Source organism: Parambassis ranga, chromosome 3 (genome assembly GCF_900634625.1).
Source record: "Parambassis ranga chromosome 3, fParRan2.1, whole genome shotgun sequence".
Classification (NCBI taxonomy): domain Eukaryota; kingdom Metazoa; phylum Chordata; class Actinopteri; family Ambassidae; genus Parambassis; species Parambassis ranga.
Genome location: NC_041024.1, coordinates 18,610,926 through 18,622,344, shown reverse-complemented (window position 1 = coordinate 18,622,344; position 11,419 = coordinate 18,610,926). Strand labels below are relative to the sequence as shown.

At 43.2% G+C, this 11,419-nt stretch overlaps 1 protein-coding gene across 2 annotated transcripts; it reads right to left on the bottom strand.

Moving 5' to 3' along the window:
• Positions 1-273: 273 nt before the first annotated feature.
• Positions 274-8,382, bottom strand: onecut1 (one cut homeobox 1). 2 transcript variants are annotated; one of them, XM_028401989.1, is made up of 2 exons: positions 6,981-8,382; positions 274-3,338 (listed from the first exon to the last, which is right to left on the bottom strand). In XM_028401989.1, the coding sequence occupies exons 1-2, from the start codon at positions 8,053-8,055 to the stop codon at positions 3,061-3,063; spliced, it is 1,353 nt and encodes a 450-aa protein (XP_028257790.1). In that variant the 5' UTR covers positions 8,056-8,382; the 3' UTR covers positions 274-3,060. The 2 variants fall into 2 exon arrangements, with proteins under 2 accessions (XP_028257790.1, XP_028257791.1); XM_028401990.1 differs by having other exon boundaries at positions 6,996-8,382.
• Between the last annotated feature and the right edge of the window lie 3,037 nt (positions 8,383-11,419).

Here is an 11,419-nt window from a genome sequence, read left to right as displayed (position 1 = left end):
CATAACCCAATGTCTGATAAAAAATACGCTTCTCCCTCCATCCCTTAAGTTTCATACATCAACCCTGAAACTTGTCCTCCATGATTTGAAACAGAGCACTTCTGCCAAAAAAAAAACCAACAACTTTAAAATAGATAATACAGCTTTTGAAGTAACAATAACAATTACCACAAGAGTGGAGTTCTGCCTTACTCACAGATAGACATCTCAATGCAGAACTCAAAGGAATTATTACTATGAGGTATTCAGAGACATTGGTAAAGACATGCACGGCCAGAGTGCTGGACCTTTCCTACACACAGTAGAGAGACGAAGGGGGAAGAGGGATGGAGGGATAACGGGAGCAGACGGGAAGAGAAACAAAGACCTTTGGTTTGATTTGTAGAAGTGGACAACAAAAATTCCTTTGGTATGTTTTCATTGCATGGTTGCGCTGGCGAAAGCACCACGGTGTGATTACAAAAACAAAAAACCCTTTTCCTTGTTTCTTCAGTGGTGGCCCTTCTACAGGCTGAGGTATTCACAGAGTCAAAAGTGAGAGGTCAACAGCGGTTTAACACTTTGGTTCAAGCAAGGCACTCGTCCTGGGAGTTTTTAGAAAGATTGCAACACGTCTGCTTCTACTTTCAGGAACATGTCTGCCTATAGTTGAGTCAACGATTTTGCCCATGGCTATGTCAGGTTGTCTGCCTATTGTCATATGAAGATGTCTGACCTTATTTTTTTGGATCAATATTATAAGCCTATAGATACACACTAAGAGGCGGGGACAGGTGGAAATAAAGCTGCAAAAAAGACTGGTGGGGTACAACATCAAATTTACACAGACTATTTAGAAATCATTCATCAACTTTGATTTTACACAATGTGTCTGATTTTCAATGTCAAGTGGTAGACATTAATGCACTTATGTTACTAATGAGCACAAACACAGACAGATCACATTACTAGCAAGTGAGCTGTACCCCCTTAGGCACCTGAATGGCCAGTTGTGTGTATCTAAGGCTAGATCAGCACATCTGCCTATAGCTACATCAGCATGACTATTTATGGGGCTATATTTAGAGCACAGATGAAGCAAGAGCACGCATAGCAGGGGTGCATGGGTTGAGAGCAGGTGGGGGTGGGGGAGGGCAGGGGAGAATAAAAGGCAAAGAGAGAGGAGACAAGGGGAGGGGGAAACATAAATCACACATCTTTTAACACCACTCGTAGAGGCCGTGCAATGAGAAAAAATCTTTGGTTATCTTTGGTATCATCAAAGTGATAGAAATCACATATGGAACTTGAGTGAGGTAGCATCTTTGGTTCACACTATAAAACATCAGCAGGTCTTGACACATTTTTTGTTTTTTGTCATCTTTTTTGGTTTTTCTCTCAGAGATGAAGAAGCAGCCCTCTCTCACCTCTCCTGCAGCGTTTGTTCTGATGAATGTAGAGCTGCTAACCCTGGCCATGAGGAGGAATGACAAGGAGGGGGCGGCAGCTTAATATAAGTAATGCTGTGCTGCCCTGGGTCAGCCCTGTGTAGTGCTTTCCTCCTAGTGCTGAAATGCATAGCTTACCAGGAGAGCGAGAATAGTGGGGAAGGGAGAGTGGGGTATCATCAGCAGGCGGGGTGGGAGTGCTTTTGTATTCAGGTGACAAGATGACATTGCTGTGTAAGCGCCTGAAAGTGATTTGATCATTGATATCATTCCCTCAGTCCAACATCGTTTCATGAGGAGATAAAATCAAGTACATGTGAAGTGCAGGTGGATGATGGAGCCTCGCTCAGTGCTTATTAATAAAGTGGTGATGCTATTTGCCCTCAAGAGAGAAAATAAAAAACATCAGAGGCTGTCTGTCTCACACACACTGTCAAGACTACAGTATTTTCACTTTTGCAGAGGAAACACACTACTGACTAGATTTGTCTTTGTTTGCCAGCTGCTGGCTGACACTAGAGCTACACTTGTAGGCATTAGATTAACACAGGAGGATGTATCTGTATGATTTATCTTCACAATGAGCAGTTACAGTAACATTCAGTGGACAGATTGTGAAATAAAGTTAAAATATGGAATATTGTGTTTGATTTAAAGAAGGCATCTATAAGGCAAATATAACATGTGTTATTTAAATTAGAATAGGGGACAGATTTAAGCAAAATGTGGTATTGACCATGAGCAGTTAACATTAATTTCTACTAACAGTCTGTCTCTGGAGGTAAGGGATGAAAAGAGATATAAAATAATCTCATTAACTACAAAATATACTCTTTGGTCAAATTGCTTCATAGCATGTGTTTCAATGGTTTTATCTCTAAGCTGCATGTGAGGCTTCAGGGTGTTGAAGGCTTTGGGTTTTTGTTTAATTTATGAACGCCTCAGCATGTTGGAAGAAAGCACTACTGTGTGGGTTGAGGTCAGGTTTTTTTTGGTTTCTGGGTTAGCAGTCTACACATGGACATTTTCCTGTCTGTCTGGAATGCTTGATAGAGAGACAGACACCTGCTCGGTAAGACAAACAGACAGACAGTCAGATAGTCCACCATTTCAAACAAGGTTGCATGACAATCCAGTTGCTCCTGTAGGATCGTTTTCTTTGAAGTTGATTGGCCAATCCCACTGGAGCTCCACATTCTGGCTGTTTTTCAAGGGTGTGGACAGCTGCAGATCAGACTGCCAATAGGCTGATTAAACCTCCGTTTAGGGACCCATCATTAAAACCAACCAATCAGATTAAAGATAAGGATGGCAAATGATAGATACTGGGTGGGGAGGTGGGGGGTGTAGTAAAGCTAGAGACCACTGACAGTGAGTGTGTGTGTTGAGGGGGAGTAAAACTATAGTCATTTTGCTGTATGTTACACATAAATGTGTTGCTGAAACAAACATTTTAAAGCAGGTCAAACAAGAAGTCTTTGGTTTGTCTTTTCATCTTTGGATACTATAAATATCAATATAGTACAGGTTTAAGGGCAAAATGTTGCTTCAAGGTCTTTTTAAGTTTCTCTTTGTTTTAAAGCTTTTCCACCGAGGTTGAGTCAGTCCATGAGTTGGTCAAATCAGTCCGTCTTCAGGCTTTGGGGCCAGAGTTGGCTGGGTGACCAGAGCCGTCATCCACCCATTTGTCTAGGCTCCGCCGGCGTGCGTTCATAAAGAAGTTGCTGACTGTAGCCAGCTCCAAGCCCAGCTGCTGGGCGATGGTGAGCTGCAGCTCTTTGGATGGACGCTTGTTCTCTTTGAAGATGGCATGGAGCGTCCGCCGCTGCACATCTGTAAACACCAGCCGGGGCTTCTTGGTCACATTCCCCCGCTCACTTCTGCTATGGTCCTGTTCCTTACGCTTACATGCTGTTGAGAGGAAAGATATATACAGACAGATAGAAAGACACTGTCAGAGAAGGCAAAGCATAGACATAAATGACTGATAACATAAAACATAAACATATTAGCATATCAATCTGTTCAGACTTGGATGCCTATCAGTATTGTAAGATTCTGTCCACATTGGATAAAGTATGTGGGTGGTACTGCAAAATCCAAGAGACTTTTTTGTGCGTCTGGAGTTGACACACATGTGTACTAATTTTCATGATCCTATGTCAAACCGGCCAGAGTGGCTACGCATTAGGGGGCGCTATGGAGCCATTTTTCCATCTGTGTTTCAAAAGTCTGCAAATTATGAAATATTTTGGGAACAAATATGCCTACCAAGTTTGGTGAGTTTCTGAGCATGTTCAGGCCTCCACAAATGCAATCACACATTCTATAGGGAAAGTCTACTGCAAAAATATTGACAACACTCAGTGACCAAATATATTGATAGGCTGATGATCCTGCAGACTTTGATAAAGATCACAAACTCCACTGTGATGACTGTCAGAGACCCTTCATTTGGTCCATGGAGTCCACAGAGCTCCACTGCCAGACCAGAAGCCTGAAACAATGAGCACTGTCCATGGTGCTGAAAGCAACAACGCCCCCAATGAGCCTATCTCTGGAAAACCTGACCACATCTCAACAGCTCATCTAGTTCTAAAATATACTCTCAGGGATACATTTGGCAATAAACCGAGGCTCTCTTTATGATCTGGTTTCTGTGTAATTTCATGGTTTTGCTAATAAACCCTTGGTCTAGCCATTCAATTTGAGGTGAGCTTAGACCAGGAGGGGGCAGACATGGGCTGCTGAAGCAAGGCCTGGTACGGATTGAGTGAAGAAATGATCAGGGGCACTTACTACGACAAAACAAACCTAAACCAATGCTGATTTATTTTGCATAATAAACAAAAGCATTTAAGTGGATTATTGCAAACAACTGGACGCATGTTTAACAGAAACACAATATGCAAAGTGAGTTACTTGAGCTGTCACTCCACTATATATATTTAATACTATAGGAGCATGCATGCAATTAATATTAGGCTAACATTTAGAAAGACCTTTCATCTTTTTGAGGTCAGGTGTGCAGTGTTTTAAACCATGCACTGTATAAAGGACGCAATAAAATAAAACGAATTATTAAATCCATTCAGTGACCGCCAATGTATGACAGATCCCACCTCATAACCTCATTTCAAGTCGTGTGCTAAAGTACAGTACTGCTGCCTATTGGCATGACCATAAACCGGAGTATAATTGTGTGTATGAGCAGCCCGTTGTTTCCAGTGTTGGTAAATATTAACAGAGCCGGAGCTCCTCGTGCAAGGGCGGCTATAAATCAGCCAGACTGAAGGCCACTCAGACAGCAGGAGCCACCACAGAGCGGCACAGGAGGCCGGACAGACAGGCCGCTTTCCCAGGACCAAAGGGGCATAACAACGGCCTCATTATCAGGCTAATCACACATACACACAGGTACACACACATCGCTGCTGCTCCCGGCTAATCATTACAAACACACAGATAACTCCACACACTGCACACACGGGGCCTGCACTGAGACGGTGTGACGATAGGCCTGCGTTTAAGGGGGGGAGAACAACAAACAGACGTCTGAGCTGAACATTCTACAAATATGCAACCTGGAACGCGACAATTCTCTTACATTGCAGAAAACATGCATCACAAACTACCAGGTGAATTTTCACTTACTAATTTCTAATTAATTAATTAAATTTTGCATCTTTGCATCTTGAATATTGCATCTCAAAATCATTTGTGCAAAAATCGTATTTTCTATTCTATTCTATTCTATTCTATTCTATTCTATTCTATTCTATTCTATTCTATTCAAACAACCCTGATGACTAATTGAATACGTGGGAAAAAGAGAAAAGGCCCGAGATTAATTCAGAGCCTAAGATCAATAAGTATATCACATCTACTTCAGCACACGATCACATATCTGGTCCACTAAGGAACGAACAGATCAATAAAATGGCGCTCAGACTATTCCCTCCAAATTAATTTAGATTTCAACTGTATTTTTTTTCTCTTTTCCCAATCTATATATATTATTCTTAAATTTTTATTCCTGAAGAAGGCCTTAATATTTTACAAGTTAAAAAGAGAATCCAGCTTTGCCATAAAGAAAGAAAAAAGAAAATATGAGTGATGAAAATGTAAAATTGAACATTTATGTTCCTGCAGAGCAGTAAGAATATATCTTCCTATGAAATAAAATAAAACAGCATCCATACTAATCCACAGGCTGCTGGGTGTTAGTTTAATTACAGGCTGATCACATTAACGATCAAATGCAAAGCAGCTCACAAAAGTGAAACGGATCTTTTTGCACTCATTTGCAAAAGTCAGTGATAAAATCTCATCTTCAACTAACACACACACACACAGCATCAGCAGCAGATGGGAAAACTGAAAAATAATCAATTGCGATTACGTACACTGACGTGTACGCGTGTGTTTGCACGCACGGACACACACACACACACAAATTACACGCACTTTCCACCGTGTAGCCGCAGCCTCACTTTTCAAAAAGCCAAAAAGCCCATTTATAGGTCATTGATTGGGGCTATAAACGTTAAAATAAATCCAATGGATGTCTGTGAACGCGCACGTGCAATTTGGGCCTCAGTACGAGCCCTAATTGACTCGTGCTTACCTTAGGGACAAATTAATACAGAGCTCTATCAGTTAATTAGAGAAACCTCAGTCCAGTCAGGGTTACTTTAAGAGCAAAACATAAACACGTGCTGTGTTCTATTCTATTGAGAAATTGGCGTCCATAATTGTACTGACTGTTTCACCAACTAAATAATGCATGCAATAAACTCATTAGTTTATCATAGACTCTAAGTTCAAACCTCCTTTTCTCTCTCTCTCTCTGTTTACACCAAGGGCAGCACCAAAAAAAAGGCTGATCAGTTGCATCTCCACCAAAATAAACACATTCCTAACGATTTCTGGGAGAAGGATCAGTTTACGCACACAGACCAGCGGTCGATAATTTGAGGTAAAATGACATGAGCACTCATTTCACACAAGCCCCAAAATCAGTGTACAGACAGAAAGGGATGCGTATTGATGTCAGGCCACTCATGTTTGTGGATGTGCATCAGCAGCATGGTGAAGCATTTTTAGGATCTTTCACGTGTTGTTTATGTTGAATTTGACCTCAAAGTAATATTTGAAGGCCATATTTGAAGAATCAGGCTTAACCAGCCCATAATGCTCGCACTGATTCATCTCTTAATTTGACGCCTTTTGACTTTTTCAGCATTTTAAATAAAGGTTTATTTCTGAAGGCATGTGGATTGTGTTACATGTTGTTGTGATGAGCCATATGAGGAACATTTGTCCTGAATAACACCCTCAGAGCACGTGTTGCACTTGTATTGCTATAATAATGTTTGGGGTTTGGTTATCCACTTAAAACAAACTGTCTAGCTTTGCTTCCCCGCCCACTTGACCTATGGCTCAAAAGGGAACATGGAGGACAAACATCCCTCTGTGTTGACTAAACGGCACTATTAATGTATGTTTTCTGTGTAACACATTAAAAATGAAAGCAAAAAAAATGGACTTTACCGAGGCTCCGCTCACCTGCGAGCCTGAGTGCGCTCATGCGTTGGAACTCAGGCTCCTGCAGCCATTTCCACATGCGGCGGAAGGTCTCTCTGCCGGACTTGAGCTTTGACCAGGGTTTGGGGTTTCTCAGCAAGTCAGACAGGGTCCCCTGGGACCTGCACAGGACCCGCTGGGCAAAGATGGCCTGAGGGATGCTGTAGCGCTTCAGCTCAGTGGTGATCCTCTGCGCCACCTCTTTGGTATTCACCTCCTCCATCTGGCCCCCAGAAACACCACCCCCTCCACCGCCACCTCCTTGCTGCCCAGGCCCGGAGGCCTGCTCCCGGCTGTTCACGAGCCCCTGGCCGTGCCCCTGCGCACCAAGGTGGGCATGCGGGTGGTGGTGGAGGCCGTTGATTTGTACCATGCCCGCTGAGGAGCTCATGTGCTGCTCTGTGTGTCTGCCGAGCATGGCCGGGTGGTGAGCCTCAAACCCACTGGGGGTGAGCATCTTCTCACCAGGCATAGCGGCACCGGGATGAGCGTAGGGGGGGATGCCGGCCTGAGACGTGTGTATGCTGGCCAGACCGGAACCAGACAGCGGGGAGAGGCTCTGGCCCATGCAGGGATCCTTGTGATGATATGCGGGATACAGACTGTTCATTGGCGCCAGACTCCGGTCCTCTCGCATCAGCGTAAAACTGCCGCTGACATTTCCGGGGATCCTCTGGTGAGGATGGGGGTGAGAATGATGGGGATGGTGGTGGTGGTGATGATGTGGAGGAAACTTGTCGGACACCGTGGAGATGGGAGGTAAGGGCTGCAGGGGGGTTAGGGTAGTGTAAGTGCTGCTCGCACTCATGCCAGGGGGGGCTTCACACATGCTGATGGCTGGATGCAGGTGTCCGGGGTGGCTAGGATGATAGTCTCCGCTGTCCAGCAGAGTCGCCATGCCCATAGCACGGTGGCTCAGACCACGGGGGCTCGGACGGGAATGGGGACTGTGGCCACTCAGCAGTTCTCCGTGCCCGGCCACAGACTCATGGCTCACTCCGTGCAGGTCGCCAATATTCTCCATCGACAGCTGTGCGTTCATGATCCGGGCAGCGCTGTGGACAAACCATCTATCTGACCTACCGCAGTTAGCTGATGTCCAGAAGTCCTCGCGTCCAGTAAAGTTCAATTTTCTTTTGTTGCTTTTTTCTTCTTGCAGTAGCCTCCTTGCTGTTGCCTCTGTCCTTATATTCACCTATTTGATTATTCTCCTACCTCTGACGCTGTTTTGCAGAATGGAAAATCCTTTTCCGAATCCCCCTTTTTCTTGATATTTTTGGTTATTTTATTTTTATTTTTTTGCTGATTCTCTTTATGATTCAAGCCCCCCCACCGCCAACCAGCTGTCCTTGCGCTCCGGTCGGGTGCCGCGCCATCTCTCTAGTTGTGTGTCTCCTGCCCCTGTTCCACCGCAGCACAGATCACTGTTTACACATGCGCACTGCGGACACCCATCTCCTACGCGCTCTCTCTCTCTCTCTCTCTCTCTCAAACAGACACGCGCGCACACACCGCCCATTACTCTGACGTCAGCCACCTTATTAAGGAAGGGAGGTATCAAACCACCTGCTAAAAGCGGCTCTAACCCATATTCAGTAGCTTTTTGCTTTTAGCATTGATGTTAATAATGCAAATATTTGGACTGTGAAAAATGTAACCGAATCGACTGAAGGGAGAGGACTGGATACAATGCTAAATGTCTACTTGTCAACTTAATTTAGAAAATTCATTAGGGCTATAATGAGGCTTTATCCTCAGTCCTCCTTAAATCATTAACTGCAAATGAAGTAAACTTCCGGGTTCATTTGGAGTTGATTTTTAACCAGCGAGGCCTGGGATTCAAATCCTCTAAAACCTCCAAAAGAACAGACACACACACACACACACACACCCCTTCATAGGAAAGCAGATACTTCAGGAAACCTTGTACAGCTCGAACAGTTCATCAGCAACTCAATAAAGTTATAGACTGTGTATATTCATATGTATCACATTTAGGGTTTCAGTAATAGGCTGCTTCAGCTGGCCCCCACCCCACCTCAGATATTTGGCGGTTTAACCAAACGAAAAGGACCGTAGTACCTTCTCTTTTGATAGAAAAAGATGAGCAGATGTGGCTATTGTTCACCCATTAGGCTTAACGAACCAAGCCCAGCATGTGTGTATGTGTGTCTGTGTGTGTGTGTGTATGTGTCCTATTTGTAGACGGAGCTTATTTAATCTTTATGCTTGGAAATTATTTAAGTAGAGAAAATGGCCAGATCCACAGTGATATTACAATCAAGACACAACAATGTATTTCTTTGTTTTTATTGATATATGTATTCAAATTCAAAAAATACATATAACACATTTTAACATCTCTCTATATATTATCCAGTGTCACTGAAAGCACTGACATGCTGACACATAACATGCTGTCCCTGTGTTTTTGTCGTCCATTATGCAAACTCTTCAAACTTGCAGTCTGTTGAGGACCCGGCCCCTGCTTACATGTCAGGAGCCGTTTAGCCTAATAGAGCGGTAGCGCAGGGCGTCCTCACACGGCCGAGGTGACAGCTTGCAGCGGTCAGTGTCCTTCTGGACCCCCTGCTGAATGAGGGACATGTCAAAGGTGACGCTTCAAGACTCCCAAAGCCAACATCTGCGGGGGGACAGATTAACCTTTCAGACTTTTCCCTGTCCTGGACCTGCTAGGGGCCCCGCATCTGCCAGGGCCCCCCACAATAGACCCAGCGCTCGGTTGAACGAGTTATATAAAAGAAAAGAAAAAAAAGAGAAGAAGTTAAACTGTCTCTGATGTGAAGTCAATGTCAACGGCGTGTGTGTGACGTGTGTCGAGACAAAAGGACACTAATTCCTCGAAGTGTGGCTGTCCAACCGTGCACATAATAGACTTATGAGGCAGGCAAATAGAGCTCACAACAGGAAAACAAAAACACGGCGACTACAACCATCTATAACAAAACAGCTCTATTATTTATCTATGCAGTTTATTTTCATTAGAATTAAATGATTTTATTTACATCAGTGCATTTATTTAAAAATAATCCAACTTTCTTTCTGCTGATCAAACTTTTATTGCATAGGCTGGTTTATTTTGCTGCAGACACAAGTGAGATGGAGATTTGTAGGAAAGGCTAAGGTTTGGCCTTACTTGGCAGCAAACCTCATCTACACATTCTCATGCGGATCGATAGGCTCCTGCCACGTCTGCACGACCTGAGCTGTGTGTTTATGTGTGTTGGCTCTCTGTGGCCATTGTGCCGAGAGAGAGGCCTATAGCCTCACGAGCCTGTGACATTTGCTTTTGCAGAGAATATAAGGGACACGAATTTTCTGAGCACTTCTGAAAGAGGATACATTTCAAGCGGAATTCAATCCATTCATTATAAAAGGAGCCGAGGCACAGACCGACAAGCAGCAAACCTCAAAGATCCATACGTGTGCGGGTGTGGAAACAAAAACATATATATATATAAAAGCTATTCTTTAAATGTACCAGGGCCAAACCAAGGCCAGGGAATGGGCACCGAAAGGTGCCGTGACAATTACTTACAGGTTTCACGCTGATTATTAATCAGGGGCATCAGCCCACAGAGGCATATCCGAGAGAAACAATATAATGTCTCGCAGGGAGGAGCGTGGATCAATATTTCAGCAGCTCTGCAAAATGACACAGCGTTGCAAGCCTTATAGATGTTCCAAATGACAATTACAGCTTGTTTAGAAATAAGCCTTTACTAAATGGCATCTGGTGAAACCAAACTTTTATAAATGACCCTACTTGAGTTTTGCCTGTATGCTCATTTATGGCGGATGAACCTATAAATTATAAGGGCGCATACATGCGGAAACTGAATTAGCCTTTTGAAAATAAATCACATTGCTTTTATTTTATCGCTTAACCTATAAATTATTTTTTTTCTCCTTAACCTTTAAGATTCCAAGTGCCATAAATATGGATCTCTACATGTTTATCATACCGTGCCCAATATATGAGTGTTAGAGGGACATGCAGGTATGTTTAACGTTATAATATTTAAGAAGATGTCATGTGGTTTCCTAACTAAAAATGTGCATTGCAGCGTTGCTGGCTGGCCTTTACAGCATATTTGAAGTATAGGCCTTGAAAACGCAGCACACCGCGCCAATCAATACTGAATAAAATTATAATTCCTTGAGGGGCTCAGGCTAAGGCCTAGGATTTAAACAAAACTAAAAACACACATTTTTACATGCAGTTTGTCTGAAGCATTTAGGCGCATAATCATAAAAATGTAATAAGGTGCTTATTTAAATTGGTAATCGATTTATTTATATTATTTTATAAACAAATTAAAATTATATCAAGACTGTACACATTGTGCTGTTTTAGTATATTTTTCTTTTTTTCTGTCTCTGAA